Below are 16361 nucleotides of genomic sequence, written 5' to 3' on the forward strand. Positions count from 1 at the left end.
ATCACAGTTTTTCAACCTTCTCTTACTCTTCCTATCGTGGCTGAACTTGTTAGCTTTTATTTTCTTTTGAGAAAGTCGTGAGCTTACACTAGTGGACCTGGTTTCTCTTTTGAGTTACATCTGGTCACTCTTCCTTGTAAACTGTTTTATTTAATCCCTTACTAAATTTATTTACATTTAATCTGATATGTATATATGTGTGTAAGAGTTCGTACTTATCTTTCACTTACCTCTCTTCTTAAAGCACACCTTAATTGTCAATGATGCATGAACAAAGTAAGAAAAGTACTCCAAGAACTTGTGAAGGTAAAGTCGATATTTTCCATCTTCCAAATTCTATATTCATTGATAAGAACTGGCAGGGACCGGACGCCGTACGGGACGGACATCCACGTCATTGGACCACCAAACGGACCGGCCGCCCACGTCACCGTATAGGACCCAAGAAACTACCCTTCTACTTACTGTTGGGAAGGGTTGGGCATGGTAGGGTGGACATCCGTGTGCCCATAATCAAGCAACTCGCCCGAAGCCGGCCGATCATGAGGATAAGTCTCGTGAGGACGGCCGGCCGCGTTACTAATCAACTTAGCTTAAGGTAAGTAGGGGTTAAAAGCTATTGGGCTGAATTGGGCCGTGATTAACTTTTCACTAATCCCAAGCCCATAGCGAAAACTATAAATACAGATCCAGGGTGAGTGGTAGATAGGTTGCATTTACTGCACATTTATTACTATCTGAGAAAAACGCCATAGCTCTCAACTGACTTTGGCATCGGAGAATCTTTCGTAGGTCTCCCACCCGCGGACTGAGGAGAAAATTGAGGAGCGAGGACAGAGGATCAGACGTACGAACACGAGCAGGGGAAGACGTGGAGACGTTGGACTAGCACAGCCCTTCACATCTGAAACATTTGGCGCCCACCGTTGGGCCGTGTAATTTTAAAAACCCAATGGTGACCACGAGAAATATGAGCATGGACGACCCGATTGAGATGATCAGAGTTCTACAACAAAAGATGGACGAGATGCAACAACGTCATGAAGATGAACTGGCGGCGGTAAAGGCCGACTGTGAAGCCCGGATAAGCCGGGAGATTGCCGGGAAGGACGGGGACGAGCGGGCGAAGGAGAGAAGGGGAGGGCCGCCGCGGAGGAACGTTCGGAACAGAATACCGGACGCAACGAGACCTGGAGGCCGACTGGTACCGAGGCCGAAGGCAGTAAGGCCAAGTCAGTGCACGCGGAGAGCGCGGCCGAGGATAGGCGGATGGTGGTCAAGCCGGAGCCTTCCTCCACGCTATTACTCCCCTTCGCCCAAAACATAATGGACGTTCAAATTTCTGAACAGTTCATTGCACCGCAATTCAAAATGTATGATGGGACCACCGATCGTGAGGGCCACATTAAAACCTTCTCGAACGCGATGGCATTCAGAACGGGCAACGACGCCATCTGGTGCCGGGCGTTCTCGTTGTCTTTGGAAGACGAGGCCCTCGAATGGTTCAACACCCTGCCTCCTAGTTCCATAGAGAATTTCGTCAGACTAAAGCAGCTATTTATCCGATATTTCGCGGCTAACAGCACACAGGACTTGACTGTGTTTGAGTTGGTCACCCTGAAGCAGGGAAAGGAAGAAACGCTAAAAGCGTTCATGAACCGGTACCAGAAAATCGTACGACGAGTGAAGGCGTTAAGTCCGGAACTCACCCTCCATTACATCCTGCCCACTCTCAAGCCCGGACCGTTCAAAGACAGCCTCTGTTGGCGAACCCCTAAGACTATGGAGGAGCTCAGGGATATATTTATGTACACATGAAAGATAAGTTATCTCAATCCTTTTATAAAGTTGTTATTCCTAACATAGATGTAACAATTATATCAAACAAAAATCACACTACATTTTTACTACCTTTGTTACAAAAACGTCATCTACGGATATTGCAAGTTTGCTGTTTTTCCCGGCTATATGTTTTAACTGTTCATAATAAGGCCTGAAAATAGAAAGAAAAATAAAAGTTCTAAGTAGATATAATACCTAAAATACAATCTACAATTGATATTTAATAAGCCATTTGGTGTTATATGTTTTAAGATTATGTATTTGTTTGTTTTTTTCTATTAAAAATAAAGAAAATAAAATTAACTTTTTCATAAATAAAAAATAATTTATATCAATAAGTTGATTATAAAACTATATATATATATATAGATATACACACACGCACACATTAAATTAGTATATACAAATCAGTTTTAATTTGTTCTTCTAAAAATGTTTACAGAGATTTCTCTAGACAAATCCGGTGTGTATTTTTTTTTCTTCAAAAAGTGATGATTAAAGATACTAATGATGCTAGAATGAATATTTAGGCAGTAAGAATAGTGTCAGATAACAAAAAACAGAACATTTGAAAAATATAAAACAATAATACCTTTAAATTCTATTCCCTGTTTAAGGTTCAAGATCTTTTGAGTCATTTCCATTGTTTATCTCCTGGTGTGTTCAAAGTAGATATTAATGCATAAGAGCAGAAAGTTAATTGTCACAGACAGGATCCCCTCCTTCATTGGCGAAAACCACTGGGGAGCCAAATGGATTTTTAATCAGGATATAAAAAACCAGATTAAATCATTTTGAAGCACCACTGTTTTTGGATAATGTCAACAATAGAACCACAAAATTTCACCATAATTAATGAAAACGCTACATGGGAGAACATACCACCCATGATAAGACCTCTCAAGTTTTTTTTTTATTATTATTAGAATAATGAAACAACTTATTTTGACTAATAAAACCACAAATGGACTGCCATTGTAGCATCATCAAGTAAACATAGTCATCAATCATCTTCTATAGCCAACATACATAAGTATAGTCTCCCCCCATACTCAGAACAATCAACATCCACATCTGATGGAATGATCAATGCATACAGACAAAGCCAGACATGGTGAATCTGGATCCTAATATATATATATATATATATATATATATATATATATATATATATATATATATATATATATATATATATTCGTGTATGTGTGTGTAATGTCCTAAAAATATGTATAAGAATTTTTAATAGTTAGACTCTATTTCTTTTACTTTCTCATCATCATATTGGTAATCATTCGATTTTAAAACTTTCCCATTTCAAAATTTGAACAATAAAAAACAAATAAATAAACTTTCCTTCTCAATTTATCATAATTCTTTTCATTCTTTAATAATAATACACATTAATACATACATGTTCCAATTAAATCGCCACTTTAGCTGTATATTTCTGCTTTAAAGTTGACTTGTGGGTTGCGAATATCATCCTGGCTTTGAATTAATCTGATCTCTAAACTGGTTGACTGGGAATCATGTCCAGCGTTTTTGTAGTCACTGAGCGTCCTGTGTAAAAGTGCCTGCACATATTGGTGATGCTTGAACGGTTAATTATTCATTAAAAATTGTGGGCTCACTCATGTTCTCATGTTGCTCGTAAGAAGTAATATAAAAACCATTCAAAATATTTTGAATGATAGACGGACTTTATTGACCCAAAAGAACTAGTACCACAATATCAGAAGTGGAGAAACAATAAGATCAATGATACACATAAAGAAAATAAATACCTGCAAGCTTGACACTGCAAGTTCTGCAGCAATCTCAAGGTTGTCTCTGTATTTCTGAAATAAATAAAGATATAAACGAAATTACTAGTAAGATGACACAGGGCTATAAATAGCATACTGTAGAGGTGTAGCGGACCAAATAGCAGGTGCTATAACGGGTTAATACCTTAGAACAGATACATCAGAGCTTTTCTTCAGTGTTACTTGTGGGATTTCAATTTTCAAAACGACATGTATGTATTAAATACGAAAACGATATAAAAGACTTTTAATTTAGAACATGGGGGATTGATAATTCCAATCTTGAAAAGCTTGCATTTGACTTTTGCTAGTGTTTAGTCGTGTTTTGAAAACACCTGTCTTTTTGTTGCTAATTATGAATGTTATTGATTTAGAATAATTTTAATGATTCTTTAAATTATACATTAATATAAACTATAAAAAATTTCGAAATAGCACTTATCCCTCTATACGATATCTCACTATAGTGTTATTGGAGCCAGCCGCTATGCACCACATTTCGGAATTTCAAACATTAGTAACATCAAACTATAGTAATAACTCCCAAATAAAGGTAAATACATTGCTCCAACCAAGAAGAAGTGCAGTCATCAGATCTCCTGTTCCCTACAAGCATAAGAACATAGTTAAGGTTCTATTCACTGAATGTTTGAATCTAAAGAGAATTTGATTAAAGAAATTAAGATAATAAATTTATAAGTTGGTCGTTAGAAAATTTCCTGAATTTCTTTCCTGTTTATCTTTTGGGATTTGGATAAACTTCTTACTGTCTAAGGAGCACCAGGTTAAAACGATTAAGAGCAATTAACGTTGGATGTTCTTTTGGTTGCACGTGCATTTTTTAATAAAGAACCATGTGGACAGTCAAACAAGGCTAGTTTGTTAGATGGGTAATGATGATAACAGGGTAAAATATTTTGTTGGCTAGTTTGAAGAAATGTTTACATAGTGATTTACGGTGAAGATGAGTTCTTAATCACTGCATTCTTCTCTATTTATATTTATGGAAATAAATTTATACATTCTTTGATAATCCATAGATTCAGATGCAAAATCATTGGATAGTCCAAGCAGAAATTAGCTGTGCTCGACTCCAAATAAATATTTCCCATTCACATAAGAAATATTGTAAAGATAAATATTGGTAAAAACTATAAACAAAAGTGTTTACAGAATATTCATACCGTAAAATAAGCTGGTATTTTTGGAATCACGATCTTAAATTGTCTGGGAGGCTCTCCCTATCAAAGATAATACAAGTTAGGTTGTCACCATGAGAACAGTATGTAGAATATAAAATCATCACCGAATTATTCGTCATTGTAATTTAATAATATTTTATATTCAATCCAATAACTTGTATGATTATGCATTGACACATATTACATCATTACTTGAATAGTGTATTACTCTCAAAGTACAATACATAAGTACTTTTAACAGGTCCAATATGCATGTACATTGAGTTTTACTTTACCACATTGTTGCAAGCTGCAATGTCATAGCGATGTGGTTTGTCGATCAATTTTCACCTCTAACGACCATTATATGAACTACCTACTCGATTGGTTACATAATGGCAACACTCAGCTTCATTTGGTTATAACATGAGGTACTAACTGAACCATGCAGCTAAACTATTCACCATTGTTCAGTTGAACCACTCAGGTCAGTTTGCCTTCCAGAAAACTATGGAATTGTGGAAGACAGATTTTTCAAATCACTGCAGATGCTCAAGCCATAAGCAAACAGATTGTGCAAGATAAATATGAAAATTTAGTAAATTTGATTTCTATAATACCTTGTATATATCTGCAATAAGAAATAAAAATATGTCCACCAACTAAAGCATAATAAGCAGCATTTAGTTCACCTTTTTTGATGACTGCCAATGAGAAATAGAAATAAAAATATTACCATCAATAAAAGAATTACAAGCAGCAATTAATTCACCTTTTCTTTTTGATGACTGCCAATGAGAAGAAGGTTCCCGTCAATATTTATACTTGTAATTATAACCTGAAGAGCAAGTACGTCAGCTATGATTGAGAATAAAAGAGCCAAAACAACAGCGTGGAAAATCATAAAGAAAGACTTCTCGAGTAGTGACATCAGATATAGACAATTTCTTGGCATTAAAGAAAACGTACATTAAGCATATTGGAGATGGGTTAATTAGATATAAAGAGGGGAAGGATAGTAGAGATGCAAATTGTAAATTGAGCATTGGTTCTTTGAGAAAGGAGAAATCCTAAATCCATTGAGAAGGAAAAACTCTTAGAGGAGAGATTTCTCTCCTATTTCTTGTTCTTTCATCCTGAAATCTTTTCTACTTATGGAATATAAAGGAGCAGAAGAATCAACCTATTGATATTGGAAGACTCATGATTCTTCCAATGTACATTTTTGGGTCCAATGGAATTCATAGCTATAGATAGGAAGAAGCCTTGTCAAATAGGAAATTTTATTTCAAGCATTTTGTTGATTGTTAATATGATATATATATCAAGACCTCTAAACAAAGAGTATTCGATAAAAATCCTTCTTTTATTTTTCTTTCAATTGTTGGTTCCCAACAAATATGTTCTTCTTAAATAGGAAATACTTTCCAACAGAGCCAATTAGTGAATCTTTTCTTTACTATTAGAATCAAAACATCTGAGAACATCTTAGAAGTTAATTGAGAAATCAATTTGCATGACATAAAAAAGTATAAAACATTTGTGACTAATAAACAGTTCGCCCACACTGATCAAAACGGAAAAGTCTTGACCTGTAAAACAAGTCTATGTTGAAAGGAGAAAGTTTACATCAATAGGTTATCCCAAAAAGAACGGCGTTTTTCAACGTATAATAGAGGCAAACCTTTGAAGGCCCAGCCGCATGGAGAAGCCTACAGGCCTCCCGACCTTGTCCTTCAGACTGAATCCTATGAAAAGGAAATTTGAGTACTTAGAAAGCAAAACAGATACAATGTGGAGAAGCTCAAATATAATGCACATGAACTAGAAAGATAAAGAAAAATCAAAACAACTAAAAAACCACAAACTACCTCTCGTTGATGAAAATACATTCTCAATCACTCAACGCATAAATAACAAGATAATCTGCAGGTGGATGTTGGATCTAAACCCAATCATTTCCATGAACGGCAAACTACAAATATATTTCCAATAATGCCAGCATGCTTTGGTTCATGGCAAAGCAATAGCACACACTGGACATTCCTAAAAACTAGGTTTAATTAACTTTTTGATCCTATTATTTATTTATATTCTTCAATTTGGTCCCTCAAGCAATAAAAGGTTTAATCAAGTTTTTCATTTTTAAAAGCGCAACAGTGTAACCCTTTAAAAATTAAGCTAAATCTCTCAATTTTTAAAAATGCAACAATGTGATTCTTTTGTTGGTTGAAATTAACGTCATTGTTTGTAAAACATCACTATGCACTGGTTATCAATTGTACGTTTTAAAATATTATTAAACATCTTATTAACAGTGGGATCAAATTGAAAAACCCAAAAAAAAATTATGAGACTAAAAAAAGTAATTAAGCCTAAAAGCTAACAAGATTTTTACCTCAATACAGGCATATCCATACCCCGCACAAACAAAATGCATCAATATGTATGATTAAAACCCATGGAGAATAATAATGAGGCCAGCTCCCCTCTTTCTCCCTAACTATAAAGGTTTTATTATCCTTTTAGTCCCAATATTTATTTATTTTATTCAATTTGGTCTCACTATTAATAAAATATTCAATCAAATCCCTCACTTAATAAAAAAGGTAACAATGTGCCTACTTTCCATCCAATTAGCAATAAATTCGTTAAAAGATAAATGTTGACATTTTTAGTTTATGCATTCATAAAATTTATAACCAACAACCAACGCAAAGCGAAAATTTATAATATTAGCATGATCAATTCCAATACATGAAAGAGTCATTGCATTTTTAACAAATTGAGAGAGTTGATTAAACCTTGAAAGGGATACATAGTTTCCTTTTGAAAATTGAGGAGCCAAATTGAACAAAATAAATAAATATTAGGACCAAAAAGGTATCTAATTATAAAGAAAAAATAGAGGAAAAGAACACTTGTAACTCAAAATGGATCCTTCTCACGTGCAAGCAAATCAATAGTAGTATCGATATCATACAGCCCTATATGAACACCAAATAACTTCATTCTGGGTTTTTGTCCATAACTTAATCTCAACAACATCAATCTTTTACTCCCAAAACTTAGTCAAGGACTTTTTGTATTGAACAGAAAAGGAAACCAAATCGACGTGCTATCATCTATACACTAGGGAGAGAAAACCAAAAAAAAGGAATGACTGGAACAGAAAATTATGCAATATTAATTCTTATATAAATACCTGAAACCTGTCAGTAGTTCTGCCTCAAACTGGTTGGGAGTCAACATTGAAGCCACAGGAACAACCTGCCAAAATATGTGTTACTCAGAAGCTAAAACTAGGAATATACTTTTCAAATTAAAAATGGGATACTGAAAGGGAAGTATGCCTACATCATCCAATAAAAACAGGAACTTGTTAACTAAGTAATTATATAATTTAAAATTATAAGTGAAGGAATACAATAGTTCAATTGAATAAGTTTATGTTTTTCTAATTTGTTACACTGTATATGACTACATAGTATAAATTATTTTTACTTCACGCCTGCAGAAATATCTTTATAGAACAGTCATACCTTCTCACGATAGACTGATACTAGCTCTTGAGGAACATAAAGCTTTCCTTCATCACCCATCACTGGATCACACACTGACAAGGAAGCACAATTTTATTAAATGCAGATGTACATATATACATATTCTCTAATAAAAAGTAAAATAAAAGCTTGAGGTTCAAGTGCCCAACACCAAAAGAGGAAAAACATTGAAATCATATTCCCTATGCTTCAATTGTCAACACTTAAAAATCATGACAAAACCACATTGTCCATATGGAACACAAACTTTAGTTGAGACTTAAAAAAGCATATTCCCTGTTGGCTACAGCAGGATGTAAGTTTTCTCTTCAATTTCTCCGGGTATGTCTAAAGACTTAAATTATGTTTTTTCATTGTTCCTTCTAGTAACATCGAATTATTCATAAAAGCTAGGTCAATATAACATGGCCTGAAGTTAAAAGTAAAGCTGAAAATGACAAAAGAAATCACAAACATTGTACAAGGCCACATAGGATAATCAGCGCAACTTTATCTGAATATTAAAGAATCCCATATCTTCAATATTCTCACCATAGATAAGCTCTGGGTTTATTGACCGAAGTTTGTTGACGACTTGCAATACAGTGTTTAGAAAAGACTCTGAACCAATATAGCCTGAAATTGAAATAGGGAACAGAACAAAATTACAACAAACTGACAGGATAGTGATTAAAGACAACTGACAATATCATAGTTGTTCACAAAAGTATATCATAGAAATCATAAAAATTAGAATTTTTAAAAGAGGAAACATTACAGAATAACTCCAATAATACAGAATAACGATTTTGAAAGAGAGAAACTTGTGAACAAAAAAACAGAAGAATAAATTAACAAGAACACAAGAATTCAGACATACTAAAGAATACTACATTTAATGAAAATAATTTAATATACTTTTAATAAGAAAAATTGAAGCATTTCATTAAGAGCAACAAAAATGGTTGAAGAAACACATCGTCTAAGAAATATAGATTGCTGCATATTGTGGCAAAACTTCAATCAGCGGTATGCTGTACCTATTTAATATAGCGTTCATGAGGTAAGTGACATACAGTTCACAATCTAAAGTACAAAGGGCAATATTTACAATACCTGTTAACAAGTGAGTATAGAACAATAATTCATTTCCTTCAAGGCCTTCTATTAGTTCCCAGAGTTGCTGTCCATTCAAGACCTGCCCCTTAAACGTCGGATATCCTGTATTATAATCCTCAAATTTATTAAACCATTACTGCAGTATTACTTTGACAAGTATAGCATACCACACCTAAACTTGTTCAAATTGACAAATGGCATCGCACCATATATGAGGCCTCAGTCTTGAGAGACTGAAACAAAAATTAAGGGCTTGGCTTGCCTGTATGATTCGAAAACTGCACGGAGTTAATTGGATCCACATCGTAGCCCAGTAATTGCAGAGGGAAGACAGCCGATTTATTGCCAACATACCCCTAAGAATAATAAACAAGCAGCCACAATGTCAAGGTAAGTACTTAGCCAGCTGCATTCAACTGGCAATGACATTCAATTCATTATTAATACCAATTACCAAAGTTATAGTTGCATAGAATTTTACTACCAATAAGAAGAAACCAAGAATACCATTTTTCTCAATCCAAAACATCATGCATGTTAAGAGACATAAACGTTATCAATATTTTTCCAGAACATTTGTTATAAGAACAGCTCAATGCAATGATTTCACTGTAAGCAACAATATTCTTCATTCTACAAGCAGTCGGTGACATCTTCAACGAACATTCAATGTATTAAAGAAGCAATCGAGGAGTAAACGCTGAAGAGAAAAACCTGAACGGTGTGAGATTGAATGCTGAGAACTCGACCGGTGTCGGAGGGAAGAGCAAGGGAGAGGATTGGAGGCGCCATGTATGAATTCGCGGAGTTTCTTGCCCTTGAAATTGAGAGAGAAGAAAATGGAAATCGGTCGAAGAAGATGAAAATTGGAATGGAAAGCAAGTGCGGCGAGGTTGAAAAAGTTGGGAGTTGTGTGAGAGTAATTTTACCGGAAAATGCGAGTTTCACGGGAAAATCTGAAGTTGGATTGGTCTGAGAGCAGCGAAGGCTTTAACAGCATGGAGCAGTGTTCAACGCTAAGCCAGCCAACTCCTCCGTCCACATTCATTCGTTCGTTCATTCATTCATATTATAATCCAATATTCTGAAATTAAAAATGAAATAGATGAGTTGATGACACTTTTCATATATTATTACTTTTGTACTCCCACACCAAAACGAAGAGGTTCCACATTTTGTCACGTAACCAAATACTAAAATACAGGGGCTTGTTTTTATTGAAAAATACTACAATTTTGATTAAATAAAAGTGAAAAAATAATTATAGAATCCAATTCAACCCATTAGAAAAATACTACAAGTTAGGTTTAAATTGCTCTTAGACTATAAGTTTTTATTCCAGCCTAACTTAACTTTAATTGGATTATTACTTGAGTTAACTTTGTATTTTTCTTATTTTCTTGTCTTGTTTCCTTTACCTTCTTTTTCTTCTTCTATAATGTCTCCTGAACTTTTTTCTTTCTTTCTTAAAATTAAAAATATCGAATAATTATATTTAAGTTTGAAAGTTCCTTTTTGAGTTTAATTATAAATATTTCTAAAACCTGAGATTTTGTTTCACACGTAATAGAAAACGGACGCTGACCAAAACATGGCAAACAATATGTGTTAGGTGGAAAGTACTACTTCCCAAGTCACATTTGGATCACTATCATTTAAAAACTTGGATTGAATAAAAGACTTTAGGTGCATTACGTGAAATGTATTTGAATAAAAAAAATCAATTAAATAATTATTTTATTATTTTTATCCAAAAATAGAGTTCAATCAACATTTTTTCTCCTAAACTAAATAAAAAAATAATTTTAAGTTAATACACTTATTGAATAAAAATGTTACGAACAATTATATAATTCTAAACAAACTCTATTACACCCTCTAACTCTAATGATCAGGACTTTTATTTTGAAAAAGAAAAAAAAAATTGCTTTATAATGCAAAATCAATTAGCCCACGCATTTTTACGAAAGTGGTACGTTTGTTTTGAGGGTTACTCCCTGCACCATCCCACGTTGTTTCATGCATTACCATGTTTTTTAAAAAATTTAAAATTATTCTTTATATTTTTAAATATTTTATACCCTATATTTTTTCTTCAACGAATATCGACATCCGTTGAAGAAAAAATACTTCAACGGATATGTCACATCCGTTAACAGATGTTGCTACATTCATTTAAGTTTTTTTTTTTACTTTTTGTTTATTAATTTAATATTTTTTATATAATTAGTTAAACTGATGTGTCACATCCGTGACCATATCAGTTAAGAATTTTTTTTAATTTATTAATTTATTATATTTAAAATTAATATATAAATATTATTTAATTTTTTTTAAATTTATTACATAATTATATATAAATTAATTTTATTTTATTTAATAAAATAATTATTATTAATTTAATTTATGTATTATTATTTAATTAATTATTATAATATTTTCATATTATTAATTAAACATATGTGTCACGTAAGTTTTCTTAAGTTTATTTATTTATTATATTTTAAATTAATATATAAATATTATTTAATTTTCTTTTAATTTTATTGTGTAATTATATATAAATTAATTTTATTTTATTTAATAAAATAATTATTATTAATTTAATTTATATATTATTATTTAATGAATTATTATAATATTTTTATATTATTAATTAAATGGATGTGTCACATCACCATAATCCGTAGATTTTTTTTATGTTTATTTATTAAATATATTTTAAATTAATATATAAATATTATTTTATTTTATTTTAAATTTATTACATAATTATATATAAATTAATTTTATTTTATTTGATAAAATAATTATTATTAATTTAATTTATATATTATTACTTAATTAATTATTAAAAAAAATTATATTATTAATTAAACGGATGTGCCACGTCCGTTAACGAATGTGACAACATCCGTTAAATTTTTCATTTATTTTTTTAAGTTTTTAGTTTATGTATATGGTCACATCTGTTGATGAATATCAAAGGTGAAATAGATATTGATATCCGTTGAAGGTGAAACGAATGTTAACATCCGTTTCATTGTAAGGACAAAATAAGTATGGAATGGTGTATGAAGCATTTAATGGTGGTGGTGGAGGAAGCAACACTCTTTTTTCTTTGATTTGATTGACCTATCTATTACCAACTCTTATGTATAGTTTTCATAAATTAGTTCGACTTATAGTTGAGTTAAACGAAATAAAAAAATTGAATTAAACTGTTTAATAAGAATAGTTTGGTGCAATTGTTTTACTTAAATATTTTATAAATATTTAATTGGTTGATTCATGTTTTTAATTAAATAAATTAAAAATTTATTATATTTACATAGTTATTATTTAATGGGTTGCGTATCAATATAGTATTATGAACATGTGACATTATTAATTTAATTTTGAAAAATCAGAAAAAATGATTTTGTAACCTTCCCATGTATGATATTTTTGTACATAATAAGTAATATAAATATTTTATCGCTTTGAAAGTTTTAAAATACATTATACAGGTAAAATAACATTAAATAACTATAAGAATGACTAAAAAAATTAATAATGTATATCTATATAAAAATTATTAAAAAAATAAAATAACATTTTCAAACATGTCTTTTATAAAGAAAAAAAAATGAGGTTATTTTTTCCTTTAATGTATTTTTGGGTTATATTGAGATTGTCACCATAGATCAGAAATTTCCAAATCACTGGCACGTGAAAGCCAGTTTATTATATCTATGTATGTTATATAGCCAGGGACATGTTGAAATTTTTTGATGACTTATTTTTAGTACCTATTGTTTCTACCATTATAGAATCTCTGTTTAAAATTCAGATCTAATGACCGCGTATTATTACATTTACATGATATTAGATAAATTTAGAATATCTTTGGAAAAAACATTTTAAAAATATTTTTAATAGAGAAAATATCTTTAACTTTAATAAGAATATTGGAATCTAAATTTTACTTTTTGAAATGCTCATTAAAGAATAAAAGAAGGTGGCTATTTTTTATTTATAAAATGTACCTGAACAAGAAACCACCCATTCAAATGAATGTTATCACAAATGGTAGCTGGACCAATAGGTGAAAAATGACGTTTACTTAAGTAAGCAATTGATAGTATAACCTAGGTCCAATAATGAAAAAACTATATAAACAGAATCCTTGATTCACTCACAAAACCAGTTAATAAACATGTCTGTGATTATGAATATCCATTAACGATGTAGAAAAATAGTTAATAAATCATTTACAGATAAAGTTAAAATTAATTTATGCATAAGTTAAAAAAGATTAATATATATATATATATATAGAAATGAATTATTATAAATTTTTTTATACATAAATTAATTTAAACTTTATTTTTTGTAACTTTATCTCCTAAAAATGATTTTAGGAGTTTGGCGTAAATATGACAATTAATGGCTTTATACATTGAAGCCCATGATCTAAAATGCAAATTGGGCGCAAATGGCTATATATGAATCTAATTTCTTTCTTCACCCCATGTTTTCTTTTGCACTACCAAATCGGAAAACTCCCCTTTAAGAAATTACTTTCTCTTATAGTTATTAACACTTTTTTTTCTTCCGGATAATTCAAAAGTCATTTTTAACTTAGAGAGAAATTTTTTAATTTAATTTATTTTAAAATTATACATTTAATATATATATATATATATATATATATATTTATTTATTTCAGTACAAACAATAATTAGAGTTGAGATTAACCATTTAAATATTTTTTTCTTTTAAAAATACTTTTTAAAGACAAAATCATAACAAAACATAAACTTTTAAAGTAGATAATATCTGGAAGTATATTATTTAAAGCACTTGAAATTTAAGTATTGATGTCATCATAAAATTGATAACCAGGTTTTAAAAACAAATCATTAACATAACAAAGCATAGATTCCACAACAAATAATACTTTGGATGATAGATAATTGATATTAAGCATGTGAATATCCAATTTCGTCCGGATAAGTAAATAAATAAAAATAAAAAATAAAAAAATAATAATTAATGGTGGGTAAAAAGGATAAAATAATAACTATAATACCAGACACAATATTTTTGAAATATTAGTTTAATATGGTAATAATTTGAATCAATATTATGCTAATAATTATAAACAATAATTAAAATAGTATATAAGAGGAAAATATGATTTTAAAAATGGACAAATTTTCTGACAATAATTATAATTAATGTCTTAAATATTATTTAATTTCTTTTTCTCCCAAAGACATTTTCTTTGCCTATTTTGTTCGTTGCCAATTAATTCACAATTAAGGGCACAATTATCATAATATTACAATGTGTGTATATAAATACGCATACTGTCATGAAAAAAGGGACGAAAAAAGAGAAGGAGAAATATGCAGAAATAATAAAAAAAAAGAAAGAGAGTATAGAGAAAAATAGGTTATCACCCATAAGGGTTCTGTCAACGACAATCATCAAAGAAGAAATAGGAGAGTACTGAAAGCTAAAAAGGTATGTCACCTCTAGACCATTCTTTTCTGTTTTTATTGTACTCTGGAATTTTTCCTAAAGTTATTATTTTTCTTACACACAAATAATGTTTTTGATTTTTTATAAGTATGTGTTGCCAAGAACGCGTTTTCTTTCTTTCTTTTTTTATGATTTCTTTCTTTTTCCCACCATTCTTAAATAAAAAATCTAAATCAATCCATAATGATTTTCAAACAAACTCACCAACCTTTTTCTACATAAAGAACTACGGCGATCCCTGATTGTCCATCATTGGATATACGTAGGAGCAAGGTCAATCCTGGTCGGCTTTATAAAACAAAAAAATATTTTTTTTTGTTTCTTAATAATTTCTTTATATTACTTTTTTTTAGGGAAAATTAAACAATTTTGAAAAAAACTACGTCAACTTTATACATTTAATTAAATGTACTGCCTTTAACGAGACGCGATAGGGTGCTAACACCTCCCTTACGCGTAACCGATTCTCGAACTTAAAATCTGGTCTTCGGAGACCATGTCTTATTTTTTTGGTTTTTCATAATTTGTCCATAATAAACTATAGTGACGACTCCCAAATTTTTTTTTCAAACTTGTTTGTTTTTCGGCTTGTCATCCCGTTGCGATTCTGGTTGCGACAAAGAATATTTAAGCAATTGAAAATATATATGTGATTAGACAAAAAGTTATCATATTGTAATGTCAAAATAATTTTTTACTTTGATACAATCTAAAAAGCTTTTTTCACTTCTAAATTGTAAAATTTAAAAATAATCTATATATGAAAAAAAATAAATTACATAATTCAAAACACTTTGTTTTAAATTCATCTATGACACAACAAAGAGAGCTCTTACAGTTACACTTATACTGATAAAATTTATAACTATGGAAATAAAATAGATGATGAAATATATTTCCGCTTTTAAGATAAAATGGATAATAAAGTCAGTGTCCACACTGTTAAATTTTCTAAACGCTTTTAACTCTACACAAATAAATTACTGTAATTTATTTGGTGTAAATATATTTTAAAATATTTCAACTAATATTCATGGATGCTGCAGTGTAGGCAGCGTTTACATCGTGTGTGTTAAAATACAGTAGAATGAATCAGAATATAATATGATGAATTGGAATGAAATGAAATAAAAGAAAAATCCATTGTTGGAATATTTTTATGACATGAAACTAAAATTATTTTATTGTAATATAATGAATCATAACCTGTTAACTCTCATATTACTTTTATAAAATGAAATCTCATTATATGACAAGTTTGGTTGTTAACACAAGGCAAGCCTTTTGCAAGATGGGGGAACTGGCCAGGCCACACTCATTTAAAAATAGAACCTTATTTA

General features: G+C 30.6%; 2 protein-coding genes across 3 annotated transcripts; one reads left to right on the top strand and one right to left on the bottom strand.

The window, feature by feature from the left end:
- The first annotated feature begins 1425 nt into the window (after positions 1–1425).
- Positions 1426–1818, top strand: LOC108327605 (uncharacterized). The gene has a single exon (XM_017561291.2). The coding sequence runs from the start codon at positions 1426–1428 to the stop codon at positions 1816–1818; it is 393 nt and encodes a 130-aa protein (XP_017416780.2).
- Positions 1819–2455: 637 nt separating this feature from the next.
- On the bottom strand, positions 2456–10603 carry LOC108329611 (pyridoxal kinase). Of its 2 annotated transcripts, XM_017563913.2 has the most exons (14): positions 10422–10603; positions 10207–10309; positions 9755–9848; positions 9490–9594; positions 8926–9009; positions 8374–8447; positions 8037–8101; positions 6516–6579; positions 5604–5669; positions 4835–4891; positions 4212–4256; positions 3630–3683; positions 3257–3419; positions 2456–2582 (listed from the first exon to the last, which is right to left on the bottom strand). In XM_017563913.2, exons 1-13 carry the CDS (start codon positions 10550–10552, stop codon positions 3279–3281), a joined length of 1083 nt encoding a protein of 360 aa, XP_017419402.1. In that variant the 5' UTR covers positions 10553–10603; the 3' UTR covers positions 2456–2582; positions 3257–3278. The 2 variants fall into 2 exon arrangements, with proteins under 2 accessions (XP_017419402.1, XP_017419401.1); XM_017563912.2 differs by lacking the exon at positions 2456–2582 and having other exon boundaries at positions 3102–3419.
- Positions 10604–16361: the final 5758 nt, after the last annotated feature.

The sequence above is a fragment of the Vigna angularis genome, chromosome 2, assembly GCF_016808095.1.
Source record: "Vigna angularis cultivar LongXiaoDou No.4 chromosome 2, ASM1680809v1, whole genome shotgun sequence".
Classification (NCBI taxonomy): domain Eukaryota; kingdom Viridiplantae; phylum Streptophyta; class Magnoliopsida; order Fabales; family Fabaceae; genus Vigna; species Vigna angularis.

Coding starts and splice junctions, on each gene's coding strand:
- LOC108327605 (XM_017561291.2), top strand. CDS start 1,426: ATGGCATTCAGAACGGGCAACGACGCCATCTGGTGCCGGGCGTTCTCG.
- LOC108329611 (XM_017563913.2), bottom strand. CDS start 10,552: ATGAACGAACGAATGAATGTGGACGGAGGAGTTGGCTGGCTTAGCGTT. Junction 4,257..4,834: donor AAATACCAGCTTATTTTACG/GTATGAATATTC, acceptor TTATGCTTGTAG/GGAACAGGAGATCTGATGAC. Junction 3,684..4,211: donor TTCTTCTTGGTTGGAGCAAT/GTATTTACCTTT, acceptor TATTTATTTCAG/AAATACAGAGACAACCTTGA.